General features: G+C 50.8%; 1 protein-coding gene across 1 annotated transcript; it reads left to right on the top strand.

Annotated features, from left to right (window-relative positions):
- Positions 1–1,087: 1,087 nt before the first annotated feature.
- On the top strand, positions 1,088–14,054 carry CSRNP1 (cysteine and serine rich nuclear protein 1). The gene is made up of 5 exons (XM_050891466.1): positions 1,088–1,123; positions 8,158–8,353; positions 10,729–10,988; positions 11,359–11,655; positions 12,832–14,054. The coding sequence occupies exons 2-5, from the start codon at positions 8,182–8,184 to the stop codon at positions 13,813–13,815; spliced, it is 1,713 nt and encodes a 570-aa protein (XP_050747423.1). The 5' UTR covers positions 1,088–1,123; positions 8,158–8,181; the 3' UTR covers positions 13,816–14,054.
- Positions 14,055–20,801: the final 6,747 nt, after the last annotated feature.

Here is a 20,801-nt window from a genome sequence, read left to right as displayed (position 1 = left end):
CAAGTTGTGCCTGTGGGTCCCAAACCCCATGCAGGGACCCAAACCCTTTGTGGGGTCCAGATCCCTTTCAGGGGCCAAGCCTACTTGCCGGACCCAAATCTGTTTGGGGTCCAGTCCTTGCCTATGGGTCCCCCAACCCTTTGTGTGGCCGAAACCCCCTGTGGTACCCAAATCTGTTTCGGGGTCCAAGCTTTGCCTGCGGTTCCCCAACCCTTTGTGGGCTCTGAACCCCTCGAAGCACCCAAACCTCTTTCGGGGTCCACACCTGCTTCGGGGTCCCCAACCCCCTGTGGTACTCAAATCCATCGTGGGGTCCAAGCTGTGCCTGTGGGTCCCCAACCCCTTGTGGGACACCACCACCCCCCCCCCCCCGTGGGACGCACATCTATTTTGGGGTCCACGCCCGCTTGTGGGTCCCCAACCCCCTGTGGTACTCAAATCCATCGTGGGGTCCAAGCTGTGCCTGTGGGTCCCCAACCCCTTGTGGGACACCCCCCCCCCCCCGTGGGACGCACATCTATTTTGGGGTCCACGCCTCCTTGTGGGTCCCCAACCCCTTGTGGGACACAACGCCGCCCCGGTGGGACGCACATCTATTTTGGGGTCCACACCCGCTTGTGGGTCCCCAACCCCTTGTGGGACACAACCCCCCCCCGGTGGGGCGCACACCTATTTTGGGGTCCCCGCCCGCTTGTGGGTCCCCAACCCCCTGTGGCTTCCAACCCCCCCCCCCCCCCCCGTGTGCGTCCCGATCCCTTCCAGGGTCCCCCGCGTCCCCCTCCCGCCCGCCTCAGAGCGGTGCCGGCGGGGGCGGTGGCGCGGGAGGGCGGGGCGGGGCGGGGCGTCCCGTCGGCCCTGACTCAGCGCCCCGCCCCAGGGCGGGAAAGGGGGGGGGGGTAGAGGGAGGGGGGGGGGGCCAGGAAGCCGGGCGGGCCGGGCGCGCGCCGGCCCCGCGCCTGTCACCGCCTGCGTCAGAGCCCGGAGTTTTCCACTGACGAAAAAGGGCAGCGCGGCGCGGCGCGGCGCAGCCCCGGCCCCGGCAGCGGCAGAGCGGGAGGCGCCGCGCCAGGCACCGCCGCTGCAGCCGGAGCCGCCGCGCCGAGACCCGCCGCCGCCGCCGAAGGTAGAGCCCGCCGGGGACAGCCGGCGCCGGGATGGGGCTGGAGGGAAGCGGCGGTGGCAGCGGGGGAGGCGGGGGCGGGGGGATCCTCCGCGGGGGAGGCTCGGTGCTCCGCCGTCCGGGACTGCGGGTCGGGGGGGGGGGGGCGGTGCGCGGGGGTCCGGTGCAGTGTCTGGCGCGGTGCTCGGCCGTCGGGGCTCCGGTTCAGAGCTAGGTCGGTGCTTGCCCGTCGAGGGGTCCGGTGCAGTGTGCGGCGCGGTGCTCGGCTGTCGGGGGTCTGGGTCAGAGCCCGTCCCGCTACCCGGCCGTCGGGGGGTCCGTCTCGGTTCCCCGCCGTCCGGACCCCGGGCAGGCGCGCCGCAACGGCGCCGTCTGGCCGGGCTGCTCCTGCCCGGGGGCGAGGGGAGCCCGGCGGGGCTGGGGCTGGGGCTGGCCCGGCGGGAGGATTCGGGACCCTCCGGGGTAGCGGGACCGCGATCGCCGGTGGGGGCTTTGCCGCTCCCCCGGCCCTCCCGCACTTTCCCATCGGCAGGAAACCCTGCGCTATGTATACATATAAATGCCTATATATTTATTTGGAGTAGCGCTGAGTTTTCCCCCTGTCAGTTAAGGCTCTGCTCCATCTTTACGGCTGCGGTTCCAATTTTCTGATGTTGAAAGAAAGGCGGGGGGGGGGGGGGAGGCGGGGGGCAGCCTTGCCGGCTCGCTCTTCCCCAAATCTGCCCGGCTGGGGATGCTTTCCCGTCGCTACAGCAACACCTACCGACCGGCGCACGGATGGACGGACGGACGGACTGACGGGGAGCGCCCCCCCCCCCCCCCTCCGCCTCCCGAAATAAAAACTGGGGCTTTTACAGCGCACCTGAGAAAAAGAAAAAAAGCCCCCAAAACTACTAAGTTTTCTCAGTGTGTATTTTTTTTTTTTGCTTGCCCCTTGCGCCGCCCCCCCCCCCCCCCCCCCCCCCCCCCCCCCCGGCATCCTCCAAAGTGTCTGTCACCTCCGAGTTACATAATGTCGCTGTAGGAAGAGGCTGACACATAGGGACAGCCCTTTCCTAAAGCAGCCCTGCCTTACTAACGTCTGTAATGACAACGCCTCGGTGGGATGGAGAGAAAACCCTCACGGCCATTTACAAACCTCAAAGTCTTGTCATTTGTTACAGGGAACTCATCAGCGATTATTATTTTATTGTCGTCTTTTTTTTTTTTTCCACGAGAATTTTTTTTATTTTTTCCACTGCTGAGCAGTTTGCAGATGAGGCCGGTCAAGGTTGGGGAGTTTATTTTCGGGATGGTGCGTTCGTTCTCTGCGCGGAGAGACTCTGCAGCTCCCAGCAAGCCTTTAATAATTCAGCGCAGGAAATGCATGCGTATATATAGCAGGCAAGGTAAAGCACAGCGTGTACCTACAGGAGGACAAATATGGAAACCTGGTGTGAATTATTCATGAAGTGTAATCAAATAGAGGATTTTCCTAGACAAAGCACACTTTTTTTCATATTTATTACAGCACAATCTGCGCCGAGTACATTTGAACCTCATTTCATTTGGGCCGTGTCAGATAACCTTTAATGTATTAGCTAATGTTTCTTATTTGCCTTTCAAGCTGTTAGCGAGAAATAAGGGCTTGATAGGAAAATCTGAAATGCCTTTTTCTCTGTGGCCTTCTGAAAATTAGTAGATGGAGTAATTTGGAATGGAAGAGCTTCTGATGCTCTTCCCGGGGAAGGCGTTTTGCCTGTTCAGTCTCTGGCAGGAGAATAAACTCGTGGTGCTATGAACTGATTCATGCTCCTGCTCCACGGCACGGGGTACTCTGGGTTCTGCTGTTGCATAGTAGGCAGAGGCTATTTTTAACCAGAGCAACGTTATGAAACCTTAGACCCAGCTAGGTGAATGTAATCTGGTCTGAACTGGAAAGCACAGCTTGCGTGGCTGGGAACATGCACGGGACCGTCCCCCGGAGGGTCCTGATGGGATGATCGCGTTCGCCTTGGCCCCGGTCAGCCCCGAAATTGGGAAGTGTTGTCATCGTGGAGGCTGTCACAGCAGCGCTGGGGAAACCACTTCAGTAAATATGCAAAGAATTAAAATAGTTAAATGAAAGAGCAATGAATCAGTGTTGATAGCGCGGTGATTATTAAGTAACCCCGAGACGTTACTGGAATCACCGCTGCTGCTAGACATGAAGTATCTGGGATAGCTAAACGGGAAGCTCAGCTCTGCACCAGTTTTTGGTGATACTCGCACTAAGGTCGCCTGACCCGCAATAAACAGCGGTGTGCAAATAAACACCGACCCCAAGAACTCCCCCACGTTTGCTCCGCGAGTTGCGTTCGGAGCTGTACCTGGCTAAAATATGCGGTGGTGTTTTTTAAACTAATATTTACTCCTGCTAGACCTGCACAGCCGCTGCGGCTCTGGGGGAGGGAGCGGGAGCCGCTCTGACTCACGGCTCAGCAGAGTTGTTAACTCGCTCCCGGCGCCTGAGCCCTCGTCCCGGTGTGTCGGGAAGAGTCCACCTTGGCTTCCTGGGCTGCAGGCAGACGGCTGTGCTTGTAAAGTCAGCAGACCGGCTCAAAAAGTCGCTGGAAAATAAATACTTTTAGTGCATTGCACTGAAGTTTGGGGTATTTCTTTGGGTTTTTTGTTTTGTTTTGTTTTTACTCAAATTGCTTTGCAGAAGAAAGTTTGCTTTCAATAGCTCATGCACAGATTTGGGATCCTTCCATTCTTTAGGATGCTCCACTGATGGAAACCCCAAAATTTAAAATATCCTTGCTCGTAGGTGTTCTCCTGCAATACCATGGGAGTTGTGGCACCAGCAAATGCAGCCGCTGGACTTGCTGGGAGAAGTTTCCTTTGCCTTGCTTGCACTACTGCGTTCGCCTGCCCAGTGCAAAGCGCATAGACAGCCCCAGAATGTAACGCTGAAACATCTTCTCCACATACTTCTGCACAAAGCCATGATGTTTCTTTGTGCAGTCTCTTATAAATAAACTAACTGGACACTGGTAGGGGTTTTAGTTGCCTTCCTCTGCGCTTGGCTAAACAAATGCCAAACCTTCTTAAATCTAAATTACTCGAAATATTTACTGTTGAGATGTCGTCCAAGAGGAGGATAGTTAAAACGTTAATTCCTTGCATTCCAGTGTGTTAGGGCTTTACCCTACGACTTGCCGAGCACCAGAAATGGGACTTTGCAGATTCGATTCCCTTCCCCCCAACTAGACAGCTACCCTCCCCGCTCCCCCCACCCAAACTTTAATGCTTTTAAAAAAAAAAAAAAAAGGAGGGAGAGAAAAAGAAAGGAATGCACATCTGGGCTAAATATTTGTTAGAAAGTATTCCCAGGATAGTGGGAGTTCTGGTGCCAGAGAGGAATTCCTGCGGGTTTGATCCATTGCATTATGTACTTGTTCCAAAAGCTGTTTTCAGTAAAATAGATGAGTAAGAAGTCTTAGCCAAGAACAGAATGTCTTTTTTGGCAACTAAAAGGAAGATAGGATTATTTTATTTCAGGTTATGTAAAAAAAAAAAAAAAAAAAAAAAGAGGAGAAGGTGGTAAAATCCTGCGCTCGGTGGTGCCTGCAGAGATTTGCAATGGCAAGCACAGAGATACATATATAATTTTTTTTTTTTTCATGCTGCTGTGCACATTTTTGTGACTTCTTTGTAAGACATCAATGTGGATTTAAGATTACTTGCGGAATCACTGCAATTAAAATATCCTTGCTGTGTCTGAATTGGCCTCTGGGTTTTTTTTGGCTGAGCGGCCAGCAGTTTCGGCGACATGGCTTTCAAGGCAGTGTCCAAATCGCTGGCGTGAATTTTGCTGCCAAATGCCGGGGCGAGGAGGGGAGGAGAGGATTGTCTTTGCCTTGACGGCGAAATCCCGGTCTGGAGGATTTTTTGGGGGTGGATACAAGTAGACACCGATGGGTGCAGCCCCACTACATCGCGTATAGCTCCTGAGAAAGATTTGAAAACTTGACCTGGAAAACGTTGCAGCCATAAATCAGCAAAGAGGGGGAAGGCATTACGGGGGAAAATTAATGTGTTTTGGCTGGTGGGCAACAGGTTCACCAGCTTTTTCCCATTAGTTGAGAATCATGTTTGCACGACACCTACTTTGCATTAACAAAACAATAGGTGTTTTGAATAAGACAGCATGCCAAAGGTGGTTTTTTTGATATGCGTTTGGCTTATTCCAATAGATGGGAGATGCACACACTTCCCTTCATCCTTCTGCCAGATGTGGCTAATCAGCCATGATAGTATTTAAAATAAAAAAAAAAAAAAATTGCACCATCTTATACACAGCTTGCCTTGGCCCTGGCTTGGTGTTTGTGTTAATTCGGTTAGCTCGCTTGAGGAAAACACTTTGTTTTTTCTTGCTGTGTGGTTTGGGGGGAGGCGGTGTGGCTCGTGATGGGCGCTGTTGGGTTTGCAGGCGACCTGAGCATCAGGGCTGCATCGCTTTGCAGCATCGCGATGTCCACCTTCTCGTTTCTCTGGGAGTCCTGCAGACCGGGTAAATCCCGGTAGAAATGGATGCCGTGTGGGTTTGTTTTTTTTTTTTTCTTTTTTCAGTCCAGACCTGGGAGTTATCCCTGTTTCAGCGGTGTGATCTGGGCTGCTCCACCACCCTCTGGTGTCTCCCGCGAGGCTTGGAAGTGGTCAACATTGCATCCCTGAGGGCGTTTGCCATTGGACATGTGTCCTACGGGCTTTTCGGGGAGCTGGTTTCTCCCTCTCTTGGCTAGACAGTGGCATCCTTCACCAGTAACATCGGAGGTGTCCTTCGGAGCAGCGAGCGGTTGCTCTGCGGTGCAAACTGATGCTCTTTCAAGCTATGTGTGGGATTTTTTTTTTTTTTTTTTTTTTTTTTTTTTTGCAAAGTTTTTGGCCGCTCCGGGTGGATGATGGGGTCAGCTGGGATGAGCGAACCTCTGGCTGCAGCCCAGGCTTTGATTCGGACCCCTGCCATGGATTTGGAGGGTTTCTTTGCTCCTGGTTGTTTCTTAAAGCAAATGTGAGACAGAGCAGAAGGCACAAAAAAAAAAAAAAAAAGGGTTTGTAAATGCAGCCAGGTAGCTGGTTTGGGCGTCGTGGCTGCCTGCGAGCTCTGCTTTGCCAAGGCGCAGGCAGGAAAGGGGTTAATCCAGGTGTCAGGTAGGACATGTGCTGCTGGGGCTGGAGGGTGGCCAAATCCACCTTCTCCCCATCTGTTTTGGATTAAGGCCAAAAAAAACCCAACAACTTCTCCCTGGCAAAACCACCTGCAGCTCCGGGGCGGAGGAGGAGGGGATGGAGGGGATCCCCTCTCCCCGACCCCCAGGTTCAGGGGGCCGTGGGGGATGCACTGGCCCCGTAGGCGCACATCGCAGTGAATGATTAAATTCTTCAGGCCGAGGAGCTGCTTCATCCAGGGATTTTTTTTTTTTTTGACCTTTTAGGGGACTATTGTCTCCTGAGAAGCTGTTGGTAAACATAATTAATGAGGGCTGGCGCAGGGCTTTGAAGGCACCGCATGTGCTCCTGTCCTGCTACGTGTTACTGTGCAGCGCTGTCGAGATACTGAAAATCCCATTGTTAGGGGGTTTTGAAGCCGGTGTGGTTTCGTGCCGCCTGCTCAGGGCTGTCGGGAGGGCGGGTTTAGTGGTTTTTTTTTTTTTTTTTTTCTTTTTCAGAGACTTAAATTAACTTCAGACATGCAAAAGAGGGTGAGAAAGTGCTACGGTTACAAAGAACAAATTTGGCCGGTGGAGGAGTTTCAGCTGGTGGGAGGGGACTGGGACCGGGTGTCTGGCACCCCCATATCTGCATTGTCACCGTCCTGGGGCTGTATGTGTCTGTCCCAGTGTCATCCGTGTTTTAGGGATGCTTTAGGTTTTGTGTATTACCTCTGGTTTTCTTGAAGCACCGGGGTGGCTGGTAGCATCCCATGTTGCTGGGGCTCTTCCCTCCTTGTTGGAGGGAGTTTCTGGGCTGGGGCTGCATCTCTCCCACCGTGGTTGTGCCTTACAGCCTGGTGGGATGGGGTCAAAGCAAGTAACTCCTCCAGCAGCAGCCTGGTTCTAAACTTTGGGTATGGCTCACTGGCTTCAAAATAAGCTGGCAGTGACTTCTGCAGAAGCAGGGGCATCTGGTGCGGTGTTGCCAGCGTCTAAAAGGAGAAACAGTCCGTTGTCTGTGCAAGAGCATCCCAGGTTAGGTGGGCTCTGATATCCGTTAGCCTGTTGTAGGCAAAGTGTGTAGCTTTTGTGCAATTTCAGGAGACAAAAAACCCACAAACTTTATAAAAGCAAAGGTTAAAAGATGCAACAAAGTTATTTTTGTTTTTTCTTCTTTTCTTTAAAATGAGCAGGGGAAAAGCATGCAGGAAATTTAGGAATCTAGGCAAGTACAGAGCTCCTTTGTTTTTAATTAGCTGCGTTGTTTTTAATTGCTACTATGCTTGATACATAACCCAGCCTAAACAAGAATAGCTTATTGAATGGGGGACTGACTATGAAAGGCACCGTGAGGAGAAGGGCTGTTCTTCACAGTTGATATATTTGTATTTCAGTGCTTCATTTAATAAGTCTGTTTCCCCAGGGGGCTGTAGCGAGTAAATCATGCCAACAGATTGTTCTCTGCAAACTGGCTTATTTTTGTAATTAGCAAGACGTTAAAGCTGTAACTGCACAGAAAGCGATCTGGGTAAGGAGTTAACATAAAAGAATTAGTAAGCAAAGTGTAATACTTATTGTTTGATAACATTTGTGTTGATTGAATTGGTTTCCGGACAGTTTGTTGTCTGTGATAGTTGGTTTTTCTGCAGCATCGTAAGATGGGAGAGAAATTCAGCAGGTGTGCACAGCGAAGGTAGTAAGGTGTGTGTTTTGTTGGGGGAGCTCTTTTTGGGAATCATACCTGCATGGCCAGGTGGACCTGGTCGAGAAGCCTTGCTGGGGGTTAAAACCATCCTGCTCATCACCAGAAACTGCCAGTATTTCCCTCGCTTTATTTTGCTTTTCTCCTTTGTTTTCCAGTTGTATGAAAAATACGGCATCACCATGAGCGGAGTATTGAAAAGGAAGTACGAAGAGCTGGGGGATGACAGTACCTACTGCTCCTCCTCCTCCTGCTCCCCCCTCTCCTCCTCGGCGTCCTCAGGCTGGGAGTCGGACGAGGAGAGCTCCGGCGGAGAGCCGAAGCCCAGCTCTGCCTTAACGCCCAGCTTCACCCGTGAGTATCTCTGGCAGCCCCTTTCCCGGGATCAGACATGCCTCTGCACGGGTTTTTTTGTAGGGTGGTGGTGGGTCATCACCATGCAGAGACCCCCTTGGAGCACACTTTACGGGTGGAAGCGGCCGTAGCACCAGCTCCCTCTCGTTACATCAATTTACCTGGTTTTTATAATCGGCCAGCATCCTCAGGGTAGTCTTCCTCAGCCCTTTCTCCCAGCATTTATCATTCCTTTATAATGTTTTTGCTGAAGTCCAAATTTCCAAGAATAGAAACCCAAGGACCTGGGTGTGCAGAGGCATGCAGGTGCCTCCAAGCCAGTGCTGTAGGACTGTCCCACCATCCCTCAATCCCTTGTCAAGCTATTCCGTAGGCAAAAACTAAACAGACAGCAAAGGCCCATAACGCTGGTTTTTAAAAATTATTAACCAGTAGCGTAATTACCATTTCAGAACTTGTTTCCTACGTAAGTTGGGTACTTTGCCAAAGAACATGACACGTTTGACATTGCCTCTGCTGTTAGTACAGATAAATGCTATTTTGTTTTCCCAGCAATATCAGTTTTGAGAGTTTTTAGGAAAACACGCAGAAGACAAGGTTGTAAAATCCTTTATCTGCCATGTGAAGGGAAAAATAAAAAATACAATAGGGGAACATCTTCACAGACGAGAAATAGTCCAACCTAGTAAATTATACTGAACCCCAACTGTATATAGCAGTTAAGGTCCACTTAGCAGACATACACAAACATGCAGTGGTCTGAAAAGGCTTTAGAAGTCTTGTAATAATAAAGAGTCTCATTCTTGCTTGTCTTCCCAGGTTTTGTGACAAAACAATGAACTTTTTGTATTCTCTGGCTCAATTGGAAAAGGGTCAGGAATGGGAAAACAATTTCGGAGGAGGGGTGCGGGGAGAGAGAAGCAAATGCCAAAGTGCAGCAGCTCAGCTGATAGATGATCACGGTTGTTAACTTGCCTTTTGATAAAGAGCTAATGTTGTAGAAGATTGAGTCAAGGTTATTATGAAAATGCAACGCGCAGTGCAAAGATATCATCAAAGCGACTGCAGAGCCCAGTGTGAAACCCCCAGCTATTTAGCAGAAGCTGCTGACGCAGCTGGGTGAACACTTTTTTTTTCTTTTTTTTCATATGAAACTGAAATGCTATATTTTGGCAAGTGAGACTTGTGAAACATGGGTGCAGCTAACTGTCCAGTCTAGCACTTTCGCAGCCTTTGGGGCCAGCCGAACCAGCCGAGCCCCTCGGGCTTTCGGCAGTCCTTTCAGCTGGCTCCCTGCAGTAGGGCTGCCTGTGGCTCTGCCATCTGAAGAATGGGGCTCGGATCCCAGCTCTGTGGGAGTCACCCATCCTTTCTGCGTTTTTCTTTCCCATATTCTCCATGGTGGCAACCAAGACATCCACGCACTAGCAGAGAATAGGACCAAAAAACGCCACCACCGAATTAATGCGTAGCTGACTCTCGTTCCTGACATGCTCATGCAGCAGAAAAAGCAGCTCTGTAACCCAGTACCACGGCGTTTCGCTTTGCTTTCCATGGCCAGCTACGTTCGTGGAAACTCATTAACTCTGAAACTGCCTTGGCTAATTAGAGCACCTCCATCTGCTACGTTTGCACATGCAAATGTGCAGAACCAGGTATCTCTGGAGAGGCTCCGCTTTAAATGGTGTGTAGCATGTTTCAGCAGTTTAAGATAAACCAGAGTCATGTATTGCCATGTTTACCCTGGGATCACCTGCATAAAGATTAACATCTTTGCAGCTGCTCCTAAATGAGTCTCTAGAGAGTAAACTATAGATTCATAGTTCCTCCCAGTGGATGGTGAAAGGAAGTACCAGAAAAACAGCCGTTTTGGCTATTTTCTGCCCTGCCGCAAAAGCTGGATCCACGCAGCGCCGGAGTGTCAGTGCTCCGGCATCCCAGGAGCAGACTGTGAGCTCCTGAATATGGGGCACAGTGCTGCGGTTTAGAGCAAGACAGGCATGTAGGATGGTTTGTTGCTTGTTCGTTATGCTCTGCTGCACGTGAAGAATAAGCAAATGTATGTTTCCTGGAGGAAGTCAAGCGGGAAGGAGAAGCAGCAGCCGTTTCTTAGGGTGAATCTGATCGGTGACTCCGATACATCAGGACTTGGCTTAGTTTCCTCTCCATCCTCATCCCACCTTTGAAGTTTAGATCCTAAAACACCAGAAGCTATCAAGCAATGTTCTAACCTTGTCCCATTATGTCCCTGTTGAGAGAGTGATTGCAAGTCCTGCCTGTTCATAATATTTATAGCCTGTGTGTAGTATTTCTATGCTGTCTGCAGGATGGCAGTACTGACTTTGTGCTTTTTTTTTTCCTTCCCCCATTTTCAGCCACGTCCATCCTGAAGAAATCTAAGCGACTAAAGAAGAACAATGTGGAGTTTGACCGGGTCACTGTGTTTTACTTCCCACGCTGCCAGGGGTTCACGAGTGTGCCTAGTCGTGGGGGCTGTACCCTGGGCATGGTGAGCAAACACAGCTCCTCCCGGCAGTTCACGCTGGCGGAGTTTTCAAAGGAGCAGGAAAACATTCGTCGGGAGAAACTCGAAGAGAAATTAAAAGAGGAGAAGTTGGAAGCATTGAAATGGAAAGTGAGTAGGAGCGTGGGGCTGGGTTGGTGAGGAGCTGGTGGATGTCGTTAGTTAATGGTCAGTTTTTAGTAGGAGCCTCTCTGAGACCTGGGGGCATGGGGCCTTAACCCTGTTTGGGTCTCCAGAAAACACAGGCTCTGGTGTGGGATCTTCAGCTCAGTTCTCCACCTTTGAAAAGTGATGGAAAAGACACTGAACTCCGCACGTCAGCCGTCTGTCAGGTCTTTGGGGGCTCTGACACGGGTGTTGGTCCTGGGGTCAGCCACCATGGGGGGCAGATCTTTCCTTTCTTGTTTCTCCTGACCTGTGGGTGCTGATGGCTCCGTGTCCCCAACAGGTCCCTAATGCTTTGCCCATTTTTTGCCCTTAGCTAACCATGAACGGCACTAAGGAGTCAGAGGAGGCCAACCAGCTCACCATCGAAGACATCTCCGACGACGACATCGACGTCAGCAACGTGGACCTGGAGGATGGCTTCTTCCTCCAGCCCTACCCTGCCAAGAAGAGACGCGCTCTGCTGAAAGCCGTGGGGGTGAAGAAGATCGACAAGGAGGAGAAGCGGGAGCTGCACAACATCCGCCTGTCCCGGGAGGACTGCGGCTGCGACTGCCGGGAGGTCTGTGACCCGGAGACCTGCAGCTGCAGCTTGGCAGGCATTAAATGTCAGGTACTGCCCTCGCCTCTGGGCACGGGGGAAAAGTCGTGGCTCCAGCTGATGTGTACGTTAAAGCAGGGGGGTTTTGAGCCAGCAGGACAGAGTTAGGGCAGCCTGTAAAATGCATCTGTTCCCACCTGCGCTCAGAGCGAAGCAGGCACGAAAAGCTCTTGGAGATGTTCCCCAGGCTGCGAGGCAGACACTGCTCGAAAGCGTCCGCTTCCCAAATCACACGTACAGCTGTCCCCGCACTGCCGCTGCCGCCGTGGGGATGTGCCCGAGCCTGCAGCGTGAATGCACCCGCCCCGTCCGTCCCCACGAGACCCATACCTGCTTGGTCTCCTGTTGGAGATGGGCCACGTGGGAACGTCTTGGCAAACGAAAGCTTCTTGCTGCTCACGCGAGCCTGCGATTTCTCCTCCTCCTCCTCCTCCTTTTATTTTTAATTTTATTTTCCCTTGGTGTGTGTCACAACTCCCAGGGCGCTCAGGCGAACGTGGGAGTGTCAGCTGAGCGTCAGCCCACAGCTAGCTGTGCAGACCACCTGCAAAGTGGGATAATCCCTCTATATTCAATTAGCTTATTATATTTTCCATTTTATTTTTTTGTGTGTGCCTGCCCAGCTGTGTTTGGGGAGCCATATTCCCTATTCTGGATGCCGCTCGCTCCCTCGATGCCGTGGTTGCAGGCTGGGGGTGGTGTAGGGTGGGTGTGCACAGGCAGATGGGTGCACAGGGGCGGATGGGTGCTCCGTGTGCTGTCACAGCTCCCCTCTAGCGGCTGCTGCCAACAGGGACATAAAGGTGCTGCAGATGCCTGTTGAGCAATTTGTCCTTATCTCGGCGAGGGGCAGAAGCTCACAGTATGGATCAGGTATTAAATATCATGATGAAATATATAAAAACTCACGTTTGCCCCCTTACGTCTCCTTTTGGAGCGTTATATTTTGCTTTTTTTGGAACCTTTTGGCTTTCTTCAGTTATACTGAAATCCAACTTTTTTATGACAACCCTTCAAAAGAGCAGCGTGTCTTTTTTTTTTTTTTTTTAAATTTTTTTTTTTTTTTAGTCTGCTTTTAAACCCCTCAGCTGCTACTTGGTTTCTCAGGGCGGGTGAGCTGCAGGCGGTTTCGATTTTGCGCTGCCGGGTTCAGTCCTAACCCTCCACCTCTGCTTCTCCCCGTGCCAGATGGATCACACCTCCTTCCCCTGCGGCTGCACCAAGGATGGCTGCGGCAACACCGAGGGCAGGATCGAGTTCAACCAGGCCCGCGTGCAGACCCACTTCATCCACACCATCATGAAACTGGAGCTGGAGAAGCAGCAGCAGAGCAGCGAGAAGGTGGCAGAGGCCGAGCCCCCTTTTCGGGAGCGGCTCCCGCCATTGGGATGTACGGCGGGGAAGGGCTCCTTGGAGGAACGTGCGGTGCCCCTGGCACCCGCCTTCCAGTTCAGCCCCGACCTGGAGGCCCTGGGGGAAAACAGCTGCAGCAGCGACATGACGGACTCCTCCATCTCCTCCCACCCCAGCGAGGATCTCGAGGAGCCCTACGAGAGCCTCCCCTCTGACAAATCCCAGTCGGATGTGGACGACGACGGCTTGGCACGCATCCTCCACTTCAATGACTCGGATGCCGAAGAAGAGGGTGGCCATGGCCAGGATGACCTGAGTTGCTTCCACCCAGCCGACTTCTTCATCGAGGACCACAGCGGTGAGGCCAAGCCTGTCCCCGGCCACTTGTCCCACCTCTCCGAGTGCCTGGACGAGAATGCCAACCAGGACAGTGGGGGTTTGCTGGAGGATGCTGCCCACGCGCGGTGTGATGGGCTGTCCTGCTGCGCCTCATCCCCGGCCGAGCCCTGCTCCAAGAGCTACGCTGACCTCAGCCTTTCCTCTGACTCCTTGGATTTCTTCCAGTCCTTCTCGGACTATAACTTGGGACCCCTTTACAACTCCTTAAAGGAGTACGAGAACCTTGATAACTTCTCAGCGTTACAGTTTCAGTTGCCTAATTTCCCCGGCTTCCCGCAAGCCGGAGATCAGGGCTCCTGTTTCTTGGAGTCCCTCATCGGTTTGTCCGAATCCGTCCCCGAAACCCCGGCCCCTTTCACAGACAATCAACTTTTGGAAGATGCCATCAAGTCATCACTGATGGAGACGGTGAAAGTGTGAAACGCCCGTGTGGCTCAGGCGGTGAGGACCGGTGCCGAAAGGAAAACCGAAGAACAGTGAGATGGGCAAACTTTCACCGAAAGGATGATGCGCTACTCAAAAATAAGGAGGAAAAAACAAAAAAGACTTTCTAAGCAAACAAACTATTTTTGGTCTTTATAGAACGTGGACGTTTTGACATACTGCAGCTACAATCAGTTCTCTCGCTGTTTGTGCAAAAATTTCTAAACTTTCATGATGGGGTGGGGTGGGGAGGGAGGGAAAAAGACTTTCACGTATGAATTTCCTTGCGTTTTGTATGAAAAGACCTGTTGAGAAATACTCCTCGCTAACGTTGCCAGTCGTACACACAGCCCCTTCTAGAAATGTTTCAGTGTTGCAGGAACTTTTTAAGACAACTTTTTGAAGCTGTATTTATTGTGAAAGTTTGTGGTTTGCGTAAGAGTTAGCCCAACACGCTCTTACGTTTAAATCGGACAAGGTTTACAGAAGAGATCCATACACTATATACATAATCATTCTTCATCTATTTATTGCAAATTCCAGAATTTAACTAGCCACCGAAGCTTGAACTAGCATGAAACCTTATTTAAATTGGTAATACCTCAGATGTATTATGTGTACAATCATATTTTTTTGCATAATATATCTGTATTTATTTATTTTCTACCTGTAGTACATGAATAGCACTGTGGTTTATCAGTGACCTGGAAGGGCAATAAGGTCTTTGGCAGCACCCATCCTAAAGACGACCCTGTTTTTTCTGAGTCTGAAAGATGTTGGCTGTTTGGTCTTCACTTCACATTTCTAAAAGAGCCGAATACAAGCGGGTGGGAAGGGAGGGATGGGGGGAACGTTCGTGCAACGTCCTTTGATTTTTGTCAGCCCTCTAGCAGACATGATGATGGTGTCTGATCTCCGTAATATCGCTATGGAGAGCAAACCAAGCAAAACCTTCAACTGTTCAAGAAATCACATGAACTATCTCTATTTAAACAAACAAAAAAACCCAGAACCCTTTTCATAAATTATTTTATAACTTATTTAATTTCCTAAGGATTTGGCTATGAGGTCTTTCCCGATCAGTTATGGTGCCTGAATATGCAGAGGAACCGTTAGCAGCGGTGGGGGGGTGTAACGAGAAGGACCTGTGCCCTGGAGGGGCTTTGGGAGAGCAAAGCCAACAACAGCAACACTCTGCTCACGCTCCTCAGCAAGTGCTCCTTAGGACTCCCCAACGTCGAGGGTATGGCAGCTCCAAAATCTAGTGGGTCAGACTGTTTATACTATTTTTATTTTTTTTTATATAGGTAAATTGGGTAAATCAAGTAAAATAGATGGATATGAAGGTCATTGGGTTATTTATCCTTTGAGTACGGTTTTAGAGGGAAGAAAAAATAATGCCTGCAAACAAAGCTGAAAAACTTGAAGGCTTTTGTTTTTTAAAATGAGAGAAATCATTGTGTTTAGGAAGGATATTGGAGGCCCTCTTGGCCTTTTGCTATTTAAATCAGTCTGAGAACATGACACTATTTGGCCACGAGATGTAACTGGACATAAAATCTGTATGTCAGTGATACACTAAGTGCCTATGCCAGCGGTATGAAAAAAAAAACCAAACCCACAACTGGCTTTAAAACCTACGGGCTTTAAATCCCCCCTTGGAAAATGTGAGATTTGGTGATGGGAGTGAATCCTGGCATTACTGGCACCCGGGGGGAGGCAGCAGCTCTGGTGTCCCAGCCCCACTGCCCTGGGAGCAGGGTGCTGGTGGGAGCTGCTGGGGCCTGTGGAGACACCCGGTTGGGGGGAAAAACAACCCCCAAAATACAGATTTGAGAATTTTTCCATTGGCTGAACTGTTTATACCCCCGACAACAGGGATGGTGCTCTTGGGTACCTGCTATTCAACAGATGCCTCGTGCGACCCTGCTGGCAATTTAGGAAACTTCTGGCATACGAATACGGTGAAGGCTGGGTTGTTTGGGGTTTTTTAATCATTATTATTACTATTTAATTGTACACCTTCTCTGGTATTGAGCCGGTCAACTTGGAAGCGGAGCTGACCCGCCGCGGCCATGAGCGGGTGCTCGCCCCGTGCTCGCTGCCGCATCCTCCTGCGAAGCATTGCCCCTGGGGACCTCCCCGCCGGGCAGGAGGGCGACTGTAGGAATACTACTGGCAGATGGAGGATTTCCTGGATATATATATATATATTATTATTATTATTATTATTTTTTGTTGTCGGCGTCGTTTCTTTAGACTGAAAAATCCCCCTCAGTTATCTCCTAGGTGGTAGTTTCTATCCTCCAGACTGCATCAAAAATACTGACAGTTGAAAGTCTGGTACCGTTCTGTATTTATTGGCACTAATATATTTTATAACATTCCTAGGTTTCTCTGCATATATATATTTATATATATATAAAATATACACTTATATTTTATATATATATACACACACACTTTTTTTTTAATGAATGACGGGGATAGACTCCTGCCTTTGTGGATTTTTTTTCTATAATTTATTCTTTTTATTTGTGTTGGTGCCAAAAAAAAAAAAAAAAGATTTTTTCTCTCCCCCCCCCCCCCCCGGGCACTGAATTGTAAATATATCATTTTTTTTTTTCTTCTCGGTATCTGTGTAAAAAGTTGCCTGTTAAACAGTTTAAAAACTGGGTATTTATTGACACAATCTGTAATTATCTAATGTATTGATTGAAACGCTTTGGTTTCAACATAGCTTTATTTTAGCTTTCTTTGTGTATATATTGTGATTATGTTGCTTAAAGGTACAAGTTAAAAAAAATGCTTTATTTTTACCTTATCCATTTGCATTTGTTTATAAAAAAGCATATTTGTCTACAGCTGCTGTCTCTCATTTCATCAAAGCAATATGAAGAAATTTCCATTACACTTTCAATAAAAGAATTTTGTTTGAATACGGCAGCGCCTTCGCCCTGTTTATCCTTTACTGTGGCTCAAAAATTTGGAGGATGGGTGTGTACGCTGCACTGTGTGTCATCGTTGTCCCTTTTTTGTTTGGTTTTGGCTTTTTTGGCCCCTTTTTGAAGCTAATGGGTGCCCTGGGGTTCCCACCCCAAGTGTTGAGATGGGAGCATCCTACCAGGGCGGGAGCAGCCCTTGTCCCAGCCTGGTGTCTTCCAAGAGGCTTCTCCTGAGCTTGGGGAGCCCCGCTGCTTTTCTCACCCCCCAAAAGCAGCCCAGGGAAGAGCATCCCCATGCCCTCACGTGGGGAAAAGGCACGGGGGGAGCCTGGGAGGCTGAGCACCAGCATGGGGCCAGTCCCATAGTGGGAAACCAGCCATAGGGTTGGTCCCCAGAGCGAAGGGGACACCTTCCCTGGAGGAGATACGGAGCTGAGGCAGCTCATCAATCCCTGCAGAGCCCTCCTCCGTGCATGGCAGCTGGGTATGCAAAGAGAGGGGGCTTCCCAGGTAGCCTCCAAGGTGTCCCCAGGTCCGTCACAGCCTCAGTGTCACCTTGACACCGAAATGTGGCAGAGGACACTACCAAAGCCCTGGGAGGTCACATGGGAGAAGCTCTTGGGGCAACTGGAGATGCACAAGGGGTGCCCAAAGTCCCTCTGGTTTCGTCCAGGGACAGGTCTCCTCGCAGAGGGGCACCCAGTGCCAGCCCCTGCTTTCAAATTTTAAGCTAACATAGCGCATTTTAAAATAGCACCAGGGCTGGAACTAGAAGGGACCTTTTTGGTAATTTGCTTGCTTAATTTCAGGGCAAAAATGTGATGCAACCTCTTGCTTGGCAGAGCAAGACCCGTGGCCTGGAGAGCATCTCCTGAGGCTCCTGGGGTGTCTCCGGCCACTCAGCCGTGCCATGGCGATGTCCCTGGCACATTGCCTTGTGGTGGCATGTGACAGTCGTCCTGTTCAAGCTGCTTCCTGCTCCACCAGTGTCACTCTGTGTGACACAATGCCTTTTTTCCCTCCCCCCCAACCTAAAAAACGTAAAATTCAGTGCATGGGGCTGGGGTCCGGCTGTGTTGTTTCCCCAGCTTGCTTGGCTTGTGGATGGTGGTTGCCCCTCTCCATGGGACGATGGAAAAGACAGGGATGGTGGCAGCATCCCCATCGCTGAGGAGCATATAGGAGAAATCTTGGGAAACCCTTGGGAATCCCTGGAAACCTCTTTCCCTCGCGGGCTACAAACCATTTCTCATCGCCCCGTGGCACTCGTGGGACCTGGAAGGACGAAGCCAAAAGAAGCATTGCCATGATCCTGCGCCCCAGGGGAAAAGCAGAGAGAATATGCTCGGTCCTGGCAACAGCAAGGAAATAAAAAGGGGGTGAGGATGTGAGCCAGCCCATGGTGCAAAGGAAAAGCTGAATAAATCCCAGAAACCTGGATGGGGAAATGCACACCTATCCCATGGGCTTGTGTCCGGCAGCACGGGCATAAATCCTAACCACTGGCATTGACTTGAAAGCAAGGGAAATTGGCCCAAGAATGCCATTGTCTAGTTTTCCATTGGGAATCTATTTCTAAAGGTTGCCATCTGCCCCCACAGCAGAGAAGCTCAATTAATTGAATAAACCGTTTGTTACAAATTATTTGCTGGGCCATAAAAGCAGCAATACTGAAAAGAGGCCCGGCTGTGGCTGTTCTGCAACGGGCGGTGAAGCTCAGCCCCAGTTTCCCCACCCAGAAGGATATGTTTGGTTGTGTTTTCTTTTTTTCTTTTATGGTATGCCTATAATTCCCTCTTACTTTAATTATTTTTCAACTGGGAGGGGAAGAGCCCCCAGCATACGGCTCCAGCTGCCTCACTGGTGGGTTTTCAGCTCACGGTGATGACTTTGTGCCGTGCCCCGGCAAAGGGCATCGCGGCCGGGGGACCTGCCACCCACCAAGGGACGGTGCTGAAACAGCCCCGAGGTGCTGCATCCCATCAACCAGCCTCCGGCGCGGGCATCTCCGTGGGGAAGCGGCAGAGTTTATTTTTGTGCCAAGAGGAGTTCACGTTTGCTTTGAAGAGCGAGGTGGGAGAAGCCCTGGAGGAGCTTCCTCGGCCGGTTGGGGATCGTCCCTCTGCAAGGTGCTGACGTTAAAGCCGTGGCCGCTCTGCTTTTATAGGGCTGCATCTCAAAAAGGGGTGAAATCAGGTGCGACCCTCGATTTGCTCCCTGGCCTTGGCAGGGTTGAGGCCGGCTGACTTTCTGCACACACCGTGACGGACGTGCCCCAGCCCGGTGACACAGAGCTGAGACTCATGCCCCGTTTGACAGCGGGCGGTGGTGCTCCTTCCCATCCGTGGGAACTGGTGATTCATTGACCTCAACTAAACCCATCTGTGCGCTCCCCACCTTGCTTAGGGCTTCATCGCCCTCTTTATTTTCATTTATTTTCTTTTTTTCTCCATACAGCCACCCTGTCCGCCTTGCTTGTAACACCCAGAGGCACGGAATTACTCATCGCCCGCTTTCGTTTCATTTTTAGGTGTCTGCAAGAGTTGAACCGTGCGTGTAGCCACCAGACTAGAAAGCGTTTTTCTCTGGGTGGCGGAGCGGCCTCAGGAACGGGGATGAGTCATTTGACGACCCACGGCCGGCGGGGACGGGGACGGGGACGGGGACAGGGACGGGCTGCGACGCGAAGTGAGGCTCCTCCAGACCTGGCGCCATGCGGGAATGAGGCACCCGAGGACTTTTCTCGGCAGGAACAGCTATAAAATGACGGGTAGGGTGGACTTTATCTCTGGCAGGGAAAAAAAAAAAACAACCCAGGAGCTCCAGGGCAAGGCGAGGGCAGGGGTGTTGGCTCTGCAGCGGCGGGGGGTATTTCCATAGGGCCAGATCCTGCACGCGAAGGGCTTGTGTCTGCTTTGGAGGCAGAAGCATTGGGAAAAAATGCCTTTTCTCATCGCTTGTGTGGTTGATTGATAGAAGAAAAAGGCAGGTTTGCACCGCGTGGCCGAGCAGCATGACACTGGTAGGGGGTAAGGTTGCCCCAAGCCTTCTGCAAAGGCCATAAAAGCATCCCCGGTGATGCCTTTGCATCCCTGCTGGCTTCAAGACCTCTGCCACTGTAACAGGCACTTTCTCCGCCTGTGCACGTGCATTTTCCATGGAATTGAGCAGAAGTTTGCAGGCGCTGAGGTTTTAACTCAGACCTAGAGATTGGCTTGACTTTCCCCTAAAAAAGGCACTGCAGAATGGGCAATCGTTGATGTGTTCCTGTGGCCCGTTTGCGTTTTAGTCTGTCAATGCTACGGGGTGGGGAAAAAAAAAAAAGTTCAGCTGTTATTCCTTATTCTTTGGGGTAATGATGTTCAACATCAGAGAAATCCTCATCGCACTGTAAGGAAGTGTCCTCTCCACCAAATCAACTCAAATTACACACCAAAATAAAAGCAGTTCGATTTCTGCACCACGGGAGGGCCCCTCTGTGGTCGTCAGCTCTGGAGGAGCTGTGAGTCCTCAGCATCTGGGGAAACGAGTGATGCTAAACGCACTAAATAAATGTAAGTATTCTGGCTTCAGTGTTTTCCCTGCATAAAACAGCAAAAATTCCTGTTTTGCCAGAGCTCTGGCTAAAATGAGACGTCAGATAAGCAGTTAATAGAGAGAACTAAGTTTTCTCCTTCACGGCTGTGACCATTAGGAGTTTTCAGTGCTGCGTAATCCACACGTTTCCATCAGCTTGTTTTATACCTCTAAGCCTGCTGCTGAGTGAATGGCAGTATTGCCATCTACCGGGCAGCTGCCTCCTTCTCCCAGCCTCTCAGCTGGCCAAATTGCCCTTGGGCAACGCTTGTCCTCCTCTGTGGGACCAGAGACACCATGTATCTCACTGAGATATCAGATTAAAAAAAAATAAAATAAGGTTTAAATGGCCCACTCAGGTCTGGAGGAGAGGTGGGGATGTCCTGGGGCTTGGCTGTGTTTCCATGCCTGGGCTGGCACGCACATCCACAGCTGGAGGAAACCATCTCCAGAAGGTAAATG

The sequence above is a fragment of the Gymnogyps californianus genome, chromosome 2 (genome assembly GCF_018139145.2).
Source record: "Gymnogyps californianus isolate 813 chromosome 2, ASM1813914v2, whole genome shotgun sequence".
Lineage (NCBI taxonomy): Eukaryota > Metazoa > Chordata > Aves > Accipitriformes > Cathartidae > Gymnogyps > Gymnogyps californianus.
Note: the sequence above shows the minus strand (reverse complement) of the source record. Positions and strands in the feature narration are given on the sequence as shown.